This window comes from Siniperca chuatsi, linkage group LG16, assembly GCF_020085105.1.
Source record: "Siniperca chuatsi isolate FFG_IHB_CAS linkage group LG16, ASM2008510v1, whole genome shotgun sequence".
Classification (NCBI taxonomy): domain Eukaryota; kingdom Metazoa; phylum Chordata; class Actinopteri; order Centrarchiformes; family Sinipercidae; genus Siniperca; species Siniperca chuatsi.
Genome location: NC_058057.1, coordinates 6029070 through 6051562, shown reverse-complemented (window position 1 = coordinate 6051562; position 22493 = coordinate 6029070). Strand labels below are relative to the sequence as shown.

The 22493-nt window shown below is 40.1% G+C and overlaps 1 protein-coding gene across 1 annotated transcript in view; it reads right to left on the bottom strand.

The window, feature by feature from the left end:
* Window positions 1-20924, bottom strand: part of ptchd4 (patched domain containing 4) — a 66114-nt gene extending 45190 nt beyond the window's left edge. Inside the window, exons 1-2 of the mRNA XM_044169413.1 lie at window positions 19937-20924; window positions 11-506 (exon numbers count right to left, since the gene is read on the bottom strand). Coding sequence (XP_044025348.1) covers window positions 11-506; window positions 19937-20536 — 1096 coding nt within the window. The 5' untranslated portion in view covers window positions 20537-20924. The remainder of the gene's footprint in view (window positions 1-10; window positions 507-19936) is intronic.
* Between the last annotated feature and the right edge of the window lie 1569 nt (window positions 20925-22493).

The following is a 22493-nucleotide window of genomic DNA, read 5'->3' as shown; positions in this document are numbered from 1 at the left end:
TCCCACTCACCCATGGCAAAGAATGGGATCCCCAGCAGCGTAGAGTTGAACTTCCCATCCGAAATGAAGAAGATCCCTGCAGCTGTGACGTTGGCGATGCAGATGGTCAGCACGCCCAGGAGGCCCAGGAACGGCTTCCCCCTCAGGCAGTCCCGCATGGAGCTGGAGATGGTTGCGGCCAGGAGCACCAGCACCAGGCTGACCAGCACCTCCCCCTTGGCCAGCACGCCCGTCTGGTGGAAGTCCCTCCACAGGCTGAAGGAGGTGAGTGACTGGATGTGGAGCTGGTCAGTTGCGTGGGGTGCCTCGGCCGTGGACAGCCGGCTGACCAGGGCGCAGAACTCATTCTCCCAGTGCTCGGCGATGGCATCCTGCACCACGGGTCCATGGTTGCGGAGGTAGTAGGTGATTTGGACAGCACGGGCAAACTTGACCTGCTGGTCACGGCTGTTGGGCGAGAAGGACACGCCGCCCAGCTGGTGGCCGATGAAGGACACACGGCCATTCTGTAGGGGATTTAGAGATATCTGACATTAGCACTAATGAAAGATACAATTTTTCATAAAAATATACCATTCAACCCAATTTCAATGCTCCTGGCCAGACCTCAATGACTTGAAACCAGTTATGTTTCCCCTGACAGCAAACACTTTCTTTGACTCCAGCAATTGGGAGCAGCCAGCTGTACAACCTATTAGAAAGTTCTAGCCCACAGAGAGCAGTGCAGCAGCAGTTTTCTGATATATCATTTAACTTCAACTCACCTACCTCACCTTACAGCTGTGGACAGAACTGTTTGTAAAGGTTGATGTGCTGCTCCATTGTAATGACAAAATTAAATTAGTTATATTGGACATGCAAGACATTACAGTGACAAGAGTTTGGAGATAATGTAATTGTGCAATAAGAATTGTGGAGAGCTGTTAAGAGTTCAGTAAGGCAGCTGGGACAATTAAAATGGGTCTGTCAGTCTGTCAGGAAGAAATACAGAACTATAGCAAGTTCAGATTACTGCTGACACAACCTTTCTCATATTTAAAGGGATAGTTTGTGGGGCTATATGAGGAACTTATCCATAGTCAGTGTACTACCTGCAGTCTGGAGGTCAGCACGTTCCCCACCGAAGATCAGCTGTTTGGATCAGACTTTCAGTGGTTTATGGAAGAGACAATGAATGAAAGAAAAGTTTGATTTCAGTCTGATCTTGCAACAGGATTTTCTGACCCAAACAGCTGATAACTGGCGGCGTTATACAGTGCGCGGCCAAGTTGCACTTACGTGTAGGAATATGGAAGTTCTAGGGTTGAGAAAATGTAGTTCCAAAGAAAATGGTTGCCTGACGAAAAGGTAAAGCGCTGAAAATATTCAAAATATAGCATACACTTGAACTGATATTGATTTTTTCGGTGGGCCTTCTTTTAGTTGGCTAAAATACGTTTTGCTGCTGATTCTGTCCACAACAGTACATTGCTTAGCTTCTGTGCCGGTACAACTCTTTGCTTCTCCATTCTGGGGACGTGCCGACCGCCATCTACTGCAGGTAATACACTCACTATAGATAAGTACCTCATACAGCCCCACTTCAAAAAAACCTGAACTATCCCTTTATGCTGAAAATGTTGCAGAGATAGCCCTGTAGATGTACATTATGCCACAAGTTAAAATAATTCATATTTTGAAGTAGTCTGTTAGCAGCAATAAAAAAAAGAGTACAGCTGAGGAAGATGGTGAGCAAATGATGTCATTGAAGTAAGGTCTGACACAAACTGAAACAATAAAAAATGCATAAGAATTTCTTGTGTACATTTAGCTACTATTAGTCACAGGTCCCTGAAGGGATGTTTCAAAGCCTGGAATTAATGATTACTACTTCTACCATCTATATGTTAGTCAGTTAGTTCCACCCAGGTGATGGAGTTTCTACATAAAGCTAAGCAATTGAACCCATTAAACGCACATCAATACACAATTCCAACACTGTTCATAATGTTGTGATGTTAGGGTGTTGCAATCCTCTTCTTCTTTCTGACAGGAAATCTTCCCTCTTGGATTTTAAGTCTTTTTCTGCTTTGAGCGCTTCAGTATAAACTAACTGTTCCCTAGTTAGCATGTTAGAGCTGTCATTTGGTTAATGACAGTTAGGGAATTTTTCTACTATTTCCGGAGGTGTCTAGCCAACTTTTTGGCAACTTTGATAGCATTTTTTCCCAGGTAGCCAGCTAAGTTGGGCCAACTGTGGCTAAGTACTGGCGCACTCAGCTGTGTTCTGGCAGCGGCTCACCAAAGGTCAGCCAACTCTGGCCCAGTAATGGTTGCCAGATTTGGCTAGATTTTGTGTGTGTGGCCCATGTGTAGTGACCTGAATTTGGGTGAGATATGGCCATACAGGCCATTTTTGTTGGGGTGATTGCGGCCCTATGCTGGCAATGCCGATTCAGTTTAAGCAGCCAGACTCGGACCAGTGTACTTGGGACAATTCTGGGGTGTCATTCAAACCAAGTTCTGGCCTGCTGGATTTAGGCCAATATGGGGCCAAACCATTTTGGCTACCTGGTCAGGCCTTGGCATCTGACCTCAGAGGAAGTCTAGAGGCAGTGAAACAGGAGAACAGTTTGCTCCATGCTCAGTTAGCCAAAGAAGGATGAAGAAGGAGGAAGAAGGATGCTGAGAATAGAGAAAGGAGCTTCCCTAGGCAAGTCCAGACAGATCAACTCTCATCAGTCCCCACAATGACAAGTATAGAGACAGAGACTCTTCCTGCCAGTGTCCCAAACCCCTGCCTTGTCTCTGCGCCCACAACCTCACCACTTTGAAGCACAACCAGAGGAGGTTACCTTCCCCCTCCTTAGCCTCTGCCCGCCAACCAGCTTTACAGCATCAGCAGCAGAGATATGTGGCAACACCTGCCCCATGTCCCCCTCCCCACCCACTGCAGCAGAGCCATACTGCAGAAGCTGCCCCCGGTCCCCCTCCCTACCCACAGCAGCGAAGCTATGCTGAAGTTGTAGCCTACTGCCACAGTCCGTCCCCCTGCTACTGGAAGACGCTAGGGAGATGCTACACATCCTGTGCACCCGACTTCTGTTCAGCTAAGACACATACTCACTCAACACCTTCTCATTTGAGAAATCGAACGATAGCAATAGAAGTAGTCAGTACAATGATAATATTAATGAAAATAGTACATGCCTCCATGTATTCCATGTAAAATTATTATTCAGTAGTGTAAATGTATAGTTTTTATATTTGTCTCACTATACAGGTTCATTTTGATTGTTTTTATGCGTTCATTTCATATAAGCTGCTGGAATATTCAGGGTCTCCACTCAACATTTGAGCTGAAGTCAGGAAATCTATCAAAGATGTTGATGTAATTGTGTTAACAGAAACATAGTGTCAAAATGATCAATCACTCAATGTCCTCTAGGATATAATGAAGTCATGGTGCCCTCTATAAAATTAAAAAACATACACAAGGGCAGAACATCGGCTGGGATCTTGGTGTGGTATAAAGAAGATCTTTGCCATCAGATCTCACCACTTAGAGTAAATCACACATTTGGTTAAGATTAAATCAAAGCCTGGGCATAACTAATAGAGACCTATATCTCTGTGCTATTTATATACCCCCAGTAGATTCTCCTTATTTTTAAGAAGACATTTTTGAAACTCTCCACTCAGAAATCGCCCATTTCCAGGTCCAGGGAAATGTGCATCTAACTGGAGATCTGAATAGACAAACAGGAATCGAACCTGATGCCATCAACCCCACATGGCAACAACCATGTGTTTGGACAGTCTCCCCTGTCGTCAACCACCACACCAACCATCACCCCTCGGAACAACTTTGACTCTGAAATAAACCAAAGTAGTAGTAGGAAGGTAGTGCAACTCTGTTTGGCCTTAGGCCTGTACATAGATAATGATAGGTTCAGAGGGGACTCTTTAGGGAGATTCACATACTCCTCTGTCCTCCCCTTTCAGACCACAACCAAATAAATGTGTTCTTTAAACTCTCGGGTCAAAAAGGGAACCCAGTAAGCTGTATAAATTAAATCCTACTTACAGATGGGCCCAAGACAGTGGAGACAAATTCATCATGGCCTTGAACTCACCTGATCTGATGAATGACATATTAGTATATAACCAAAATCAATAAGTCTCTACAAGAGATGGTGTAAAAAAGGCCATTGATGATATCAATATGATATTTCATAGGGCAGCTATTAAAGCTAACCTTATTAAACAAAAATGGAAGCCTGTTAAAAAGCAAAATGCAGACAAATGGTTTGATCAAGAATGCAAGACCATCAGAAAAGACCTAAGAAACATTGCAAATGAAAAACATCGACAACCAAACAACCCAGCTTTACGCACTAGGTACAATAACATTTTAAACAAATATAAATGTACAATAAGGAACAAAAAACAAAATTATACCCACATGAAACGCTATTAATCAAAATCAATTCTGGGATATGTGGAACAACTTCAACACAAAGCAACCACAAGCTCTACCCATCCAAAATGGTGACATCTGGAGAGCACATTTTGAAAATCTGTACAAAGACATACCAATAAATCTAATTAATTCGGATCAATGTATTATAAAAGAAAAACTCCAAACATTAGAAGAAACAATTAAAGACAACCTAAACCCCCTTGATTTCCCAATTACTTGGGAAGAATTGACCACACAGATAAAGTCTCTCCAGCCAAGAAAGGTTTGTGGTCCGGACAGCATTAAAAACAAAATGCTCAAATGTAGCACCCCAGAGATGCAGGGTGCAGTGTTGAAGTTGTTCAATATCTTACTACAGTCAGGATGTTTTCCTGACTTCTGGTGCAAAGGGCTCATTTCCCCCATTCATAAGAGTGGGGACAAATCAGACCCTAGTAACTACTGTGACATCTGTGTCAGCAGTTGTTTAGGTTAACTATTCTGTAGTATTCTAAATAAAATACTAGACATTGTAGAGGATTACAAGTACCTGGGAGTACACATGGACAATAAACTGGACTGGGCCAAGAACACTCATGCTCTTTACAGGAAGGGCCAGAGCCGCCATTTATTTTCTGAAGAGGCTGAGGTCCTTCAACATCTGCCAGACAATGCTAAAGATATTTTATGAGTCTGGGGTGGCCAGTGCTATCCTGTATGCTGTTGCATGCTGGGGCAGCAGGCTGAGGGTAGTGGATGCTAACAGACTCAACAAAATGATCCGTAAGGCCAGTGACATTGTGGGGGTGGAACTGGACTCTCTGGCGGTGGTGTCAGAGAGGAGGATGCTGGCCAAACTACATGCCATCTTGGACAGTGTCTCCCATCCACTCCATGACATGCTGGTCAAACAAAGGAGTAACTTCAGCGGAAGACTCATCACCAAAAAGCACCACAGAGCGCCACAGGAAGTCATTCCTGCCTGTGGCCATCAAACTCTTTAACTCCTCCCTCTAAGTGTTAGTCTATATGACCATAAGTCATTAAAGTGGATATTGATTGTGTTAATATTCCTGTGCAATATACTCTTTTCAATTTAAAATTCCCTATTTATTGATATTTATTCATACTCCTTTTACTGCTGTGCAATATCCTCCGTCTCATTATAATCTTAATATTCTTAATAAGCTACACTTAACAGTTCATGCACTATTACTTTATACCGTTTGATTATCATCAACCGGTAAACCCACTTTGTACTTCACACTTACTTTAATTTTATACTTATACCCACTTGGTACTTAATTTATTTTCTGACCTGTATTATAGTTTATTATATTTTTTGCTTAGTACTTCTATTCCTGTGTGCACTGACGTGATAGTGAGCTGCTGTAACAAGAGTTTCCCTTCAGGGATCAATAAAGTATTTCTGATTCTGAAAAGAATATTGGATTTCCTTTAATAGCACTCTATCTTGAGTAAAAATCAAACTGGCTTTCAAAACACCGCACCACTGACCATGTATACATCCTTCACACTATAATCAACAAACGTACACCAAAAAAAAAAAAAGGTAAGATATTCACTTGTTTTATTGACTTCACGAAAGCTTTGACTCTATTTGGCATGAGGGGCTCTATTACAGATTTCTACATTGTGGTATAGGGGGCAAAATGTATGATCTGGTTAAATCAATGTATTTGGAAAATAGGTGTGCTGTTAAAATTGGAGACAAACAAACTGAATTCTTCATCCAGAGAAGAGGTGTTCGTCAGGCCTGCAGTTTAAGCCTGACTTTATTTATAAATGAACTTGCTGTACAGCTGGCCTCTCCCTCCTAGTTTGAGGTGAAGTCTCTGTTTTAAGAGAGGACAAGGACTAAAGCAACAGCTGGACATAGTTGAAAAGTACTGCCAGAACTGGGTCCTGGCGGTAAATATGAAGAAAACTAATGTCATGATTTTTCAAAAACGCCCCAAATGCCAGGAGAACAAATACCAGTTTACCATAAATAATCATATCATTGAACACAGTATCAGTTATACCTACCTTGCTATAACCATGACAGCATCAGGGAGTTTCAACATGGCAGTGAATGCACTTAAAGAAAAAGCTTGAAGAGCTGTAAATGCAATTAAGAGAAAATTTTATATTTATTTATTTTATTTATTTATATTTTAATATTTGATAGTGTCATCCAGCCCATTTTGCTGTATGATAGTGAAGTCTGACGCTCGTCTCATCTATGAAAGGTCTATATCCTCACTGCGCTGCATCATTATAAACTATGATGAACTGGTCATGGGTCACATCTCTCAGGTGCTGGCTCTCCCTCTTCATCTCCTTGCAGTTCTCATGCTGTGGCTTCTTTGACATACAGTATGTTGGTGTTCAAGTTTGCTGTCTGCTGTAGTCAAGATGTTTCAGCTCCCATCCAGAAGTCATTCTCAATAGTGAAAAAGGTCTGAGAACTCGAACTTTGGAGTTCTCAGACCATGTTCACAATTGAGAATGACTTCTGGATGGGAGCCGAAATGTCTTGATTCTGAAAACAGTGTCCAGATGACTACGACTGAAACCTTTTCTACGATGGAACACACCTGGACGAATGAGGGACTACAACGTCTTGTCTGCTGTAGTGTAAAATGTTCTCTAATTGTTGTAAATTGTTGATAACTATGTATAAGCTATCATGGCCATTCAAATTAATAAAAAAAAAACATGAATATCGTGCACCATTTAGTATGATGACATTATATAGACTGACCTTCTCTCTGCACCCCCAACTGTGACTGACTTCGAGTGTCCCTGGTTTTGAGAAGGGCACTTGCGAAAGTCAGATAGAGTAAGAAATTGTTTAATAGCCTTGGCTACATCAGGTACACTTGGTAATATAGAGTGGTGCTTTATGAATACAGGTGGGGGCAGGGCCTGTTTGGACTGTGGGGCTGCCCCACCTCGTGGGGGGCTGTGGGGGTATACTTTACGGGCCAGGCCTCTCCACTCCTTTGACGGTTTAGTTGGATTTTCTATGTTTACTGAACCATTAGCCAGATCAGTGTGTTAGCTAGTTTTGAATAAATAGCTAAATAGTTATTATAATAATATTATATAGTATATTATATAATATTAATAGTTAAATAGCAGCATAGAAATTCAAAGCACTGTTTATAAGGGTAATAGCTAAATAACTGCCTATCTGTAAAATAGTTTTTCTGGCTTTTGTATCTTAAGTGCATTTTTAAACGGTAAGCAGTGAAGCTACAATATATCACGGTTAAGCTGAAAATGGCACCTTTTCAGGGGCTCCAATGCAAAAAACTGGATCCTGATTCAGTCAGTGATACAGTTGAGCTTGAGGATTCATTGTTACAGATTTGATAATTACAACATCTAAGACAATTACATAATTACATATATGATAATTACAGTATTAGTTCTTTATCTTAATGCACCTCCACGCTGGTTTTAGCTTTCAGAGGTAATGGTGGCCACCTGAGTGTATGACTCAATAAAATAAAAATAAATAAAATACAGTGCATTTTATAATGATTAATGCAAACATGCACATTTATCAAAGCTAAATGCTTAATCACCAGGTCTAATTGTACACTATCTTAAAACATTGACATAATAAATATTTCCCCAGTCCATTTAATCAGGAAAGCAAGACACACACCCACCCAACATTGTGATGTGAATTTGAACTGCTGCATGACACTGGTTTGTTGTTGCAACCAGAGAAATGTCAACTTTAATTTGCAGCTTATTGTAGATATGATTTATCTTGTTATGAACACAATAATCCAACATAATCAAACAGCCACAATATGCTGTTTCACAGCAGGGAGCTCGATATAAATCCCACGCTTCTAGATAAACAATGTAATGGTTTGCTTCAATTTCTGTAAACAGTTTACTGCAGTGAGAAAAAAAAAATGGATGAGTTATTCTGATATGACATTACGTGGGCAGCAGGATAAATTAGTGGTGGTGGACACTGCACCTTGAAGTCACTTAATTGAAAACATTCATAAGTCATCAGCCAGGTTTGCCGTTAAAGTCAAAAAGTCTGGCTACCTCTAATATATCAATTTATTAGGCAAAATCTGCACATTATTTTGTGCTACATTATTACTCTCAAAACAATCATACTCACTGCCTCACATTTGTGATTTCATGACATTTCTTCATCTAAGCCATCAACCTGTCTCTTAGACCCCTTTTCAACTAGGTTGCTTAAAGAAGTTTTATCCTTAGTTGGCACTTCTTTACTGGATATGATCAATATATCTTTATTAACAGGCAGTCCTTGAAGTTTGTTTCATGTGGGAGTTAAAGGATAAATCCTCATCAAAGATAACTCTGAGGTCCATTATGGTGGTGCTGGAGGCCAGGGCAATGCCATCTAGAGCAACTATGTCTTTAGATAATGTGTCTCAGAGGTGTTTGGGGCAAGTACAATAACTTCAGTTTTGTCAGAGTTTAACATCAGAAAGTTGCAGGTCATCCAGCTCTTTATGCCCTTAAGGCATGCTTGAAGTTTAGTTAACTGGTTAGTTTCATCTGGCTTGATCGATAGATATAATTGGGTATCATCTGCATAACAATGAAAGTTTATGGAGTGTTTCCTAATAATATTGCTTAAAGGAAGCATATATAAGGTGAATACAATCAGTCCAAGCACTGACAATAGCTTACTCTAGTTCTTGAGTGTACTGACAAGAACTAGGAAAAGAGATCATATTTCTCCAATATTAGCTTCCCTGCACTTGCTCCCTGTAGAATTTAAAATCATTCTACTCACCTACAAAGCTCTACAAAGTTCAGGCACCATTGTATCTTAAAGAGCTTATAATACCTTATTACCCCATTAGAACACTGCACTCCCAGAATGCAGGGTTACTTGTGGTTCCTAGAGTCTCCAAAAGTAGAATGTGGAATCAGGTCCCAGTTTTGGGTTCGGGAGGCAGACACCATTTAAGAGTAGGCTTAAGACTTTCCTCTTTGATACAGCTTATAGTTAAGGCAGGCTTGGGTGAGTCCTGAACCATCCTTTAGTTATGCTGCAATAGGCCTAGACTGCTGGGAGACTTCCCATGATGCACTGAGCTACTCTATCCTACTCTCCCTCTCCATCTGTATGCATTTTTATCCCATTAATGCATGTTACTAACTCAACATCTTCTCTCTCCCGTAGTTTGTGCTTTCTCATCTCTCTCCTGTTATCATTATTATTCCTATCACTATCATTACTATTGTTATTACTTTATTAATATTATCACTACCATTACATTATTATTATTTTAAAATTCTAGGTGATAATTAGATTGTGCCCCAAAAAAAAAAAAAAAAATCAATCTACCACACTGGCTTTACAACTTTACTAAAGCCTCTCAAATTAATCTCAATAGTCACAACGCACTTATCTATAAACTTTTACATCCCACACTGACCCAATATATGCTTAGACTGTGTTGAAAGACATACATGCCCTTCAAGCTTTAACATAGTGACTAATGAGATATAATCAGGGCAACAATTTCTATATCACCTGCAAAATGTCTGTTTAGTTGAGCTTTGGGAAATGCTCAAGCTTTGTTTTCTATTCTTGTTTTTGGCACCCTTTAGCAAAGAGAAAATATAGTTCTCAGGGTGTGTGTGAGAGAGAGCGAAAAAATTAGAGAGTGAGAGGAGGTGGGGGATAGGGCACCACAGAAAGCAAGTATATGTGTATGTGTGGTATCTGTGAAAAGTTGAGTGACGCATGTCACATCTCGAGCGTTCTGAGAAAAGATGGAGGTAACTGGTGGACGAGGTGGAGAAAGAAGCTTCCAGGTTTCATTAACACATTTAAACAGAGAAACCATTCAATTCAAATAATGTTAATATCCTATTACTGTTTTTCTACAGCAACCTAATTGATATTTTTTGTATATGGACATCCTTTGGTTAAAGGTCCAGTATGTAACATTTAAAAAATAAAAGCATTTAGACTGTCACAGACCTCTTTCTGCATGTCAGCTGTTTTCCTGCTTTACCACCATTCCCACCTCCAATTTTATGATTTATTAAAGAGAATGGGGGGTGTAAAGCAAACTTTGACCTTAGCTTGACATTGCCATGCAGCATACAACCCAAACTACCCAATAACTTAATTCAATCCAGCGCTCAATTTCACTGTCCACTGCTGTCAATTTACAGAAATAACTCTTGAATCAGCATATTTGAAAAACGTGAAGAACGTTAGGTGCTCCAAGCAACTGCTACCGCTGAACCGCTGATGACTGAAAATAACGTTGATGGGACAGGTAACATGGTAACGGTAGTGGTAATAATATTAATATTAATAAAAATAATAATAATAGTAATAATAATAATATCAGTAGTAGTAGGGGAAAATAACAATCCCAAAGCTAACAAACCCAAATCAAACAGCTAACATGAACACAATAATCAGACTGAATAATGTAAAATGTCATTTCAGTCTGATTACTGGGAGGCTAGGTCCCAAATGGAATGTCCTATTAATGTTGCTTAAAAGTCTACACAGGTTGGCTTAGCCTGATAGAAAAGATATCAGAAGAGACCAGGATATCAGATAAAACAAACTGTAATAAAGGTCTGACATCAGCAGAAACTTCATTGTGCCTCTGTTATAAAATAAATCACCATTTGCTCTTCATTTAACAAGAGAATAGACAAACTTAAGAGCCAGGTAGGTTAGCAAAACCATGGCATTGTTGTCTCAAGATAATGAGATATTTCATTTGCAATCAATTCATTCAATGTGCAGAGACAAAAACATAATAAAACTGTTATTGAAGGATAATGGCCCTAATGCAGCAAACATTCTCCAACCTAAACAAAAAAATGTCTTTGCCTTCCAAATCAACCCACTGGAATGTTTTCTGATCTAGTAGCCCTATGAGCATATGTAAACTGTTTCATATCATTGTAAACTGAATATCTTTGGGTTCTGGACTGTTGGTTGGACAAACAAGCCATTTAGTGTCATCATCTAGGACTCTGGGAAAATGTGATAGACATGTTTCAATATTTTCTGCCATTTTATAGACTAAATAATTTATCAAACAAAACAAAAATGTTTACAAAAACATGAATGGCATATTAATCGATATTGAAAAAAATTGTTAGTTGCAGCCCTACACTGTAAAAAAATACCTGTGAAATCTACAGTAATATACTTTTTCTGCACAGGTATTTACTGTGACTTGTTCGATCGAAAATTACAGTAATCAAAGAGTTACTGTGAAAATCACAATAATCAAGTCACCACTGTAGAAAATCACGGTCATAATTTATGTATTGTAGAAGCCAACAGTGTACTGCAGAAAATCACAGTAGCCAACAATGTACTGTAGAAAATCCCAGTAACAAATTATGTACTATAGAAAATTACAATAGCCAACAATGTACTGTAGGAAATTACAGTAACAACTTATATACTGTAGAAAATCACAGAAGACGATTTGAAGCGCTTTGAGTGGTCGGAAGACTAGAAAGGCGCTATACAAATACAATCCATTTACCATTTAGCCAACAATGTACTGTAGAAAATGACAGTAATAAATGATGTACTGTAAAAAATTACGGTAACCACCAATGTACTGTAGAAAATCACAGTAACAACTTATGCACTGTAGACAATCACAGTAGCCAACATTGTACTGTAGAAAATTACCATTTAGACAACAATGTACTGTAGAACATTACAGTAACAAAGTATGTACTGTATAAAATCACAGTGACCCGTTATGGGGCATAAGGGGCGAATGTGGCATAGTGGTAGAGCAGGTTGTCCACCAACTGGAAGGCCGGCGGTTCGATCCCACCTTTCCCCAGCCCATATGCCGAAGTGTCCTTGGGCAAGACACTGAACCCCAAATTGTTCCCAAGGGCTGTGCCTTCGGTGTGTGTGAATGATTTACTTTCTTTGATTCTTTACAGGGATTGTATTTAGGCAAATTGTACCTTGATGCTAAATGTATTTATTTTGTGTGATGACTTAAACAGATGAACCAATCATGCTTGATTGTTAGTTGTTTTTTTCTTTGTGCTTTTACTCTAAAGTATATTTAGTTTGATCCATTTTATAAAACAAAAATGTACCACTACACAAGCAACAGTTTAACAAATTAAAATCATAAATTGCATTCATGAAAACATCAATATTAGAGGTTGCTTAAATAAATGAAAAGATGTGACAGTAATTATAATGATAGAACTTATGGATTAATAACCCAGTGTCATAATTTGGCAAAATCTTCAATTTCAATTCAATTTCATTTTGGGGAGAGAGGGAGGCACAATGCAAAGACCACGTAGAATCTTTTTTCTTTTTTTTTAATAGTAGAATAGTAACTATAATGTTAATATTAATAAATTAGTAATAATAGGAATGACAACTTTAGGAAAAATAATGTCAGCATCAGTAACAGAGAAAATAACAACAAATGTAGCAGCAGTTGTCGAGCAGGAACACGGGGGCAGCAGGTGGCCCACAACCACAGATCCAGTCTCTGTAGCTCCGGAGGCAGAAATACCTGCTGAAAAGTGACAAGTGATGCCTTCAACCTCTTTACCGTGGAGTACACATCACATTAGCCTAGGCGTTGTAACTTTCCTCAAGCGTCTGTCATAACCCAGCCCATAGGCCATGACAAAAACGGGAGAAGACATAAAATGCCAATAAATACAAGTTATTTATTGTAGTAAAGAAAATAAATTGAACTGTAACTTTGGATATGAGGTGTGTTAGTCAGTGAAATCAGTAGTGTTCATGTGGATGTGTGTGGATAGTATAGGATAAGGTGTTGTGGAGTAAAAGTAAAACAAAATGTTAAGAAAAACAATAGGTTACTGGCACTGACAGGGAAGAGAGCCAGCCACGCTGGAAGCTGGGACTTTTATATCCTGTAGAGCACTGGGCCCAGGTGCTCCAGATCTGGTTAGATACTGCAGTCAGCTCTCTGGCACCTCACAACGTGGTTAGACACAGTTACTGACAAAGCACACACAAGTAGACTAAGCAGGGGCCGTCACACGTCCTAATGCTACTAATCTAACCTTACCTAACTCAGGAACCTCGCCCTACAGCCCAACTACCTGTTGAAGACACCTCAACTCTCTCCTTTACAACACTACGTAGTCCGTCCCTCCAGTCCTCATCAGGTACAGGGGCAGTCACTTATTCTAATCAGTGTCCACAGCAGCTCCCCTCCCTGACCACAGTTACAGTACCTAGTCTAGCATTAATGTAACATTAACGTTACATTGCCTGTATGGTAACTTTAACGTTACCTTTGCAAAACGTTTGCTAACTAACGAGGTGGACCTTTATTTTCCAACCTCACACAGATGCCATTTGTTCAAAAGTATTATCACCCTAAATTCTAACACTTCTCTATTATGTTTTGACTTCAGTGCATGCCGATTTAGAGCTGGAGTGCGGAACGTTTGTCTCTCCTGTCTGGCAGTGAGAGTAATTACACAAACACTGTCATCGCATGCTTATGGTGTATGCCTACAGAGAGCTCACCCCAGGCTCCTGTTCACAAATAGTTACAAAAATACAGAGAAATTTCCACAATTCCAAGACAATAATCCATTATTTAGGTAGATTAAATGTAATAGCTATAAATATTTTACCAACCTGTCCAAGAGCAGTAACGTGACATCTGTGTCTGCCCTCAGTCCCTTCTCTCAGTGCTCTCCAACAAGGAAAAGCTAAAGCTACACCAGTGGTTATCCCTGTTTGTCATCGCCGTCGATCACTTTCTTGTTTTGACTGCAATACTTCCTCTGAATGCCAAATTTCTTTTTTATCTGGCGCATCAGACATTTTTCTTGGATGCTTGTTAGGTTTAACTCCTAGGTGCTGTAGCCTACTCTGTCGCTACGGTTGCTCCAGAGCCATGTAGAGAGAGTTGGGTCAACTCTGGTCAATTCAAGTGGCTTTATTGGCATGACTGCATACAAAAAGTTGGCAAAGTATATTAACACAAACTATATCAGAATCAGAATCAGAAATACTTTATTGATTCCCAAGGAGAAACTCTTTAAAACTGAACATAATAAACAATGCTCAATATTAAACATTCTCTCCAATGGACCTTTTTTTTTTAACAGCAGTGGCGGATCCTGGAGCTCTCTACATGGCTCTGGGTTGCTCCCCGCTTCTGCTCTGGTAAACCAAATCAAATCAAAACCAAACCAATCATTGCTGGTTGGCGTAAAACGCATCATTACCGGTTAGCCAGCGCGAGAATGTCGCCACATACACCAGATTTAAAAACTCTCTATACTGCAAAATACAGAGAGATTAACCTGCCGGTGATAGGCTTAATCAGCATTGTGTGAACTCGTTTGGCAAGGGCTTGAATGTAACAGATGTAAAAGTCCCGCACTCTAGCTTTAATAACTGTTGCTAACATATGGAGTTAGGATCATTTGCACAGCTGGGCGTCTTGCTCGAAGGCTAACCCAAGGCTAATTAATTAGCTAGCAAGCTATATATGGTGAGCACAGACACCAATATCTGCTAATTATTGCTAACATATAAATAAAATACTAGAATTTCACTCACTGAAAAAACTGGAGCACAGACTTCTTAATCACACAGCGAGCCATATTATTCTTCAGATATTTTAATGAAAAAGTCTCCAAAAGGCACAAACACGGCTGAGAGGTCTAGTTCGATGACTTGCTGAGATGACGGGCGGCTAGCAGACAGCAGACTGTTAACAGTGACGGCACCAGCACCCCCCACCTGTCACTCAAAGCGGCCACATCCTTAATTATGCAGAACTTTAAGCCTTAATATAATTTTAACAGGTGAGTTATAAAAACAATTCACCCCCCTCACAGTTGTCATGCAGGGTGAAATTAATCATAGTGACCAAAACCGTTTCTTGTACCAGGCTGTAAACACGTTTATTTCTGCTGTAAAGTTGGGCATTTTAATATGTGGGTCTATGGGAATTGACTCCCTTTTGGAGCCAGCCTCAAGTGGCCATTCGATGAACTGCAGTTTTTGGCACTTTCGGGTTGGCTTAATTTTTCAGCCCCGGAGGTTGCTGCTTGTTATGAACAAGCTAAAATCAAAACTGTCTGTATGTATCTTAAAACTAGTCAAAATTCTTGTAAACTTAGCTACTGGCTGAGACTGGCAGCCCGCCCTCCCAAACCAGAACCCAAATTCTTAAGAAATGAAAAAGAACCGGTAACAGGATTGATAAAGAACTGGACTGATAAGAGTATGGATAAAATAAAGATAAAATCCTAATCATACCCCAGCTGGTTAGTGGCTTCACCCTGACAATGGCAGGATGAGCAAATCGCAGTTCGAATCACTTCAATATATGCCTTGTTTAACCAATGTTATTTTTTATTTTTTATTTTTATGGCACACAGTGCAATCACTGACAAAAATGTGAGGAATAACTTCAGCAAAGGGAAAGGTTAGCAGTGGAAGTAGAAGTAGTCTATCTAGTGGCAGTAAATGTACAGTGTAGGCTACCTGTATGAAAAATATACGATGATTACGATGGTAAAGGGCTCAGTGGTCAATGGCTGTCAGCCATCGGCTATGGACGATGGCATCGTTCATCAGCCCAACCCTAGTAACTGGCTGGCAACCCTGCTGCCAGTGTAATGTGATTTCCTATGGTGCATAATTGGTTACTGTGATACTGTAACCAAAATACTGTACTTGGAAATTATTGTGTTTTATTTTACAGTTACAACACTACTGTAGCCAAAAATACAGTATACAGTAATTACTGTTTTATTTTAGAGTTACAACATTACTACTGTAACCAAAAATACAGTACATGGTAATTACTGTGATTTCTTTTACAGTAAGTTAATTGCTGCCAGTTAATTTGTGTGAATTTCACAGTTACATTTTTTACAGTGTAAAGAAATGCCATATGCTATATTTAAGGTAATTTAGAAACAGTGTCTCCATTACATAGTTTTCCACCAGAGCCCAGTGACATAGTTTATTTTTCAGCTGCTCACTACATATCTTGATCACAATTCATAAGATGAAACAAGAGTCTACAGCCATGCTAGCGGGTCCGCTTCATGGCAATCCATCCAATAATTGACAAGACATTTTACTAAAAGCTAAATGTGTCATCCTCTTGGGACCATGACTGCCTGTACAAAGTTTTATGGCAATCCATCATATAGTTGTTGAGATATTTCTATTTTGACCAAAATGGTGGACTGACCGACCAATCAACCAACATTGCCACTAGCATGACTAAAAAGCAAAGGATCCTTGTTAAAATGTTTGTTTATGTTGTGTGCTGATAAATCCTTATTGGATTCTTTTAAACTCAATATTGGTATCGGCTTCAAAAATCTAGCATCTGGCTATATTACTCACATGATAAGTCGCTTGTCAGGAAAACATAAACATAGGTCATGTTAACTGTTCTTAACAAACAGCTGATGCTGTTGATTTTCTGGTGAGCACAGCCTCAATACTGTAACCCAAGACCATGAGAAAATTAAGTTGAGATCTTGTAAACCATGGCCATTATAAGCTTCTGTATTCAACTACAACACATGTTGATCCATAACATTTGAACAACTGCAAAACAGAAGTCCATTTTTGCATGACCTGAGACAAACTGTGCTCTGACTGTCAGAGAAAACTCAAATATTTGGGCTCGGTTGGCTATCAGCAGATAATCACATACCAGCGTTACCATATGTCCAATCTGAGCTGGAAGGTATTTTTCACAGTTATAGTTCCCCTCAGTTGGAATTGTCAAATTGTTCATGTAGCCCCATTTGCTGTATCTTTTTTTAATCATATTCCTTGATGTATTTTATTTTTGTAACACCTGACAGTTTAAAAACATTACACAATTGAAAATACGGCAAACAGAGCAAAACAAAGAATATATATTTTAAGCATTTTCTTCTGGGAACAGAGCCAAAGTTCAGCTCAGCAAAAAGTAGGACTTTTTACAAAGACTATGCCTGTGTAAGAAGCACAGAAATAAACCCGGTTGTGACATCAAAGAGGAGGATGAGGCATAAGAAGTCATGCAAATGAATTACCCCAGACAGCTTGTCAAACAGGCATACAGAGAGAAGAAGGATCCAGGAACATGGAGAGTGCAGAGTGCCTGATACAGAGTGAGGAGAGCTGGAGAGGAAGGAGGTCACATCAACCTTCAAGAACAGGAAAACTGTTCATTCATGTTGGAGAGGAGTTAATGATAATGTGAGTGTGCCTGAGTGTATGCATGCATACTGTATACTATATGAAAGAAAAGGATGTACATACATCAAGACTTAAACGTGAGACATGAAGCGGTTTGAGTGGTCGGAAGACGACCGACAGTCCATTTAAAGGGACAGTTCACCCAAATTACAAGAAAAAAACTCACTTGTAGGGCTACTAATTATTAGAGTTGAGAAGTGGAACTATATAGATAATTGAGTAATCTGCAGTTTTTCTAACAAAAATGCAAAAATTGGTTCTAGCTTTTCAATTGATACGACTTTCTGCTTTTCTGTGTTTCATTGTAAACCAGAAATCTTTGGGTTTTGTTTTTTTTTGGGGGGGGGGGTATTTAAAGACGTCAACTTGGGTTTTAAGAAATTGTGATGATATTTTTCACTATTTTCACATTTTATGGACCAAATGATTAATCAATTAGTCAAAAAAATAATCAGCAGACCATTCGATAATGAAAATAATCATTAGTTGCTGCCCTTATGATTATTTTTATTACTCATTAGTTGATAAGCTGAAGAAAGAGCAGCAAATTCTCACTTTTGAGAAGTTGAAACCATCAAATGTTTGGCATTTTTGCTTGAAAAAATATTTAATCAATCAATAGATTATCAAAATTATACTGCTTATATAATTTTCTGCTATACTTAGGCTACTTTATTATCTAGCCATGCAGGTAGTTTCTATTTTTATGAGTGTTTTCAAATAGTTTATTTATCTTAAGAAGTAGAATTTTCTTAACACATAAGGGAACACTTAATCCTGAAAAATTCTACATTGCCAAATGTGAAGATACATGGTCTTCACTGGACAACAATATTTTTTTTATTTTTTATATAATGCTTAAGTGCTTTAAATTGGAATAAACAGGCTTATCAGGGACAAAAAACTGCAAAATTCTTAACTCATATTTGACTCCCACTCATTATCCAAAATAAGAATACACTGTGTCCCTTAACCTGAATATTAGGAGCCAAACAGTCTACAACAGGACGATGAATGGCCTCACTACTCCACTCAGTCACTGATGATGCTTGGATCGCTCGCACTGCTGTGGCAGCTCTCAATGGAAGTTACAACCCACCATGCTGGAGACTAGACCTGTGGTACATGTATAAATATACATAAATATGTGCTTGTGTCAGTTTGAGTCTACAGTATGTGTGTGGCAGATAGGGAAAAGGCAGTTTACAGTGGCGTGTACCTCACAATCTAATTGCCTAGTGTTGAATAATCTTATTATTATATTTTATATTTTATATTATATTGTTATTATAGTGACTTTGTCTGCGTAATGTCCATTTTCTATCAAACCTGTACAGTATTGTGAATGCACCTAAAGGCCATACAATAGAGAATGATAAAAACGCTTTATCCTTTCACAAGAAGCCCACATCATGCAGCAAGTTCAAAATAAACCCATAACCTTGCACTGTACTTCCCTTGTGGCATGACAATGATCACAATGGATGGAATCTGTACTAACACAAAAACTTGTGTGCAACAGATTTTCAGTCTAAAAGCTCACAAACACCTGATCAGACAAATAGCACATCTGCACTTGTGATGTATTTGTGGGCCTACTGAAAGTGCACCTGTATGTCTACATGCAGCATCTTGACATGTTTTGTTGCGTGTTACTGCTGCTAAAAGCTTGTGTGTGATTCATATAACTGCATGTGTGCAGTCAGATCTCACTGAGCAACTGAGAGGAAGATCAAGGCAAACAGGATACCTAGGAGTCTACTAGCTATGTAGCCATATCATGCTGCATGTGCAGCCAGGAGAAGGCAAGAGGGAAACACTGCATCAAAAAAGGATATCAGGATATCCCTGTGTGTGTGTGTGTGTGTGTGTGTGTAAGAATAGAGAGCAGGGCAGTGAGGGGCTACATGCAGCCAATCAATTCACCTGCACCAACAAGGGAGGGTGAAAACTGCAAAGCTGGCTGTCTGTGTTATTGAGAGGGTTCCCTCACTGGCTGATAGGCTATATGCAGCAATCCGCAGCCCCACATCACAGCCTGGGCGAATACAAGCCCACTGAGTTAATTCAGAAATGATGCATGCTCTGAGGTGCTACAGCTATTCACATGCTCACTGCTGCTGCACTGTCACCAAGGCTCTGATGGAGAGATTTTGGGGGATAGTGTGTAGAGGCCTGGCTGACATGCATGTAAGAGGAGCTGCAGTGTGTATGCAGTCAAATCTTACCTTTAATGTTGTGTTTGGATAGCTCACGGGCACCTTATGAAAAGTGCTGTTGGAAAGCACAGCCTGTCTGATATCTTCGAAGATGGTGATGATATCGTCCAAGAGGCAGCGCTTATCACTGTGGCTCAAGACGCAGAGGTGTGCGAAGGTGTAATTGAATCCCTTGTAATTGACGCGCAAATCCAACACCTGCTTGTGGACCTGTAGGACCTGATCGGCCAGCTCCAGGATGTTCCCCCCGGATTTGGCCAGCAGGATCAGCCTGCCATATCTGCCCGGGGTGTGCAAATCCGAGTACAGCTTGTGCTTCGACTGGTCGATGGGAAACAGGCTGTTGGCGAGACTCCGCTCGATCTTGGCGAGGCTGTGAGTAGGGGCGACCAGCACCTCCAGGTCCGTCTCCGGCTTGAATCGGCTCAGTACGGTAGATCCGAAAATGATGGTGAGGACCGCGGGAACAGTGAGGAAGAAAACGGGGTGCCTGCTAACGAATAAGCCCAGCCAGTAGAACGAAGCCTTGAGCCCTCTGTGTATCACTTGCCGCAGCATCCTCCACAAAATCCAGCTTGCAGATGCCCCGTCTCCTCCGATGAAGCACATGTGACATCAGACTCCGTTTTCCGGCTTAGTCCAATTCGTAGGAGAATTACACCAGGCTACAACACCACCACCATGCACACACGTTCACACACACACACACACACACACACACACACACACACACACACACCACAACACCTGGAAAAACAGCACTGCAGCAATTCGCGGCAAGACGGATGGACACACAGACAGGCAGACAGTCAGAAAATCATCTTGCATCAGGCGATCGAGACGAGTCCGTGTTGTCTGTTCTCAAGCCATTCCGCCTCCATGTGATGGAAAAAGCCGTGAGTCTCCTTCGCTGCACCGGCTGCAGTAGCAGCGACGAGCCGCGGCGGTGTGGGGTGCATGTGTGCCTCCTGTCTGCCTCTACAGCACTCGCACCAGCGGTGGCAACCATGTGGAGGGGTTGAAGGGGAGGGAGGTGGAGGGGGGATGTGATGATGGTGCCTGGTTATTTTAGGAACAGTGGAGGCAACAGGCAACATGAGAGTTATAAAATGTTCCTGCAGGTGACCAAATGACCAAAAACAGTTGAAGAGATGAGTCAGTGCTGGCTTCATGAATGGGGAAAACCCACCTTGTGTTGTGCTTCATGCTGAGTGGTTTATACCGGCCAGGCAGAGTGGTGTGACAGGACCAGGCAATAAAGACCTCCCAGATTTTTTTCAAAAATTACCTGCCTGTTTGAGTGTCTTGTCACTGGGTGATTATTCCAAAACGACCAACCCAATCTCAGAAATCTGCGTACAAATAACACGACTTTACATTTTAAAATTGGGTGCAGATGATACGCCAAAGTCCAGTTTTGCATATGCATTGGGAGCAGATGGTCCAAATACATCGCATCACCTTGAACGGTCATGACGTCACCAGAAGCAAGGCCACATGAGCAATCAGTGCGCCTGCGCTAGCCCCTGCAGTGTAGGACCTCAGGTAAAACGATTTAAATGGGGCATTTAAACTGTGATGATTTAGTCAATAAGCGAAAACAATACCGAAAAATAGTTTTAAGGTGACGTGACATGAGTGTTTATATGAGATAACCGTTTTGTAATTGCATTGCTAGATATTATTACATTCTTTACTGATCTTTTTGTGGTGCTAGCTTGAAGTGAAGTTACTGCAAAAAGATGAGCTTGTATTGTTGCTAAGCAGTTAGCATTAAAGTTACTAATTAGCATGTTTTACGTGTTTACTTTGAGGTTTTCAGTGATGTTAGGTTGATGTTATTACAAAAATATGAACTAGCTTTTGTTGTAACATTCAGCCTGACATGTTTGGTATCATTGGAAACCTTGGGATCTTGACTAGAATAAAGTACTGTGGGTTTGAACAAAGCCAGGCTGAATTTGATACCGCATGAGGAACCATAGGGTAAGTTAAGTTAGAAGTTTAATTGGGCTGCTCCTTTACTAACACACCGGTGAAGGTAAACTAGAAGCTTACAATGACATTTATATTAATGCAAAAGATGAACACTGCCAAATTATTAGAAATACCTTAGCTTGTTTAGCTATATGGTGATATCAGGGCTGTGATGGCTTTGTTGTATTTTTGTAAGTGAGCAATGATGTAGGTTAACAAACATTAATTGCTGTCCTCAGCCTTGAACTTGAAAAAGAAAACCCAGTAGTGCAGGTCTGTCTGTCTATCTGTCAGTCTGTGACTGTCTGTCTGTCTGCATAATACCTCTTTACCTGACTTTTTTGTCTCCCTTTACAGCTCAAGAGAACAGAGATTAAAAGAGAAATTTTGACATCCTTTTTTTAAGGAGGGAATGACACATGTTGTTTCACCCTTAATATCAAGAGCTGCATCAGCTACTGGTTTGGAAACCTGTGTCATAGACTTAAGGTTTACTTTAGTGCTGCACTAAATCAACATGTCAAATAAATACGTCATTCTGCAGTACTGCTGGTACAAATTACAAAATGGAACGTGGAATTGTTTTTGT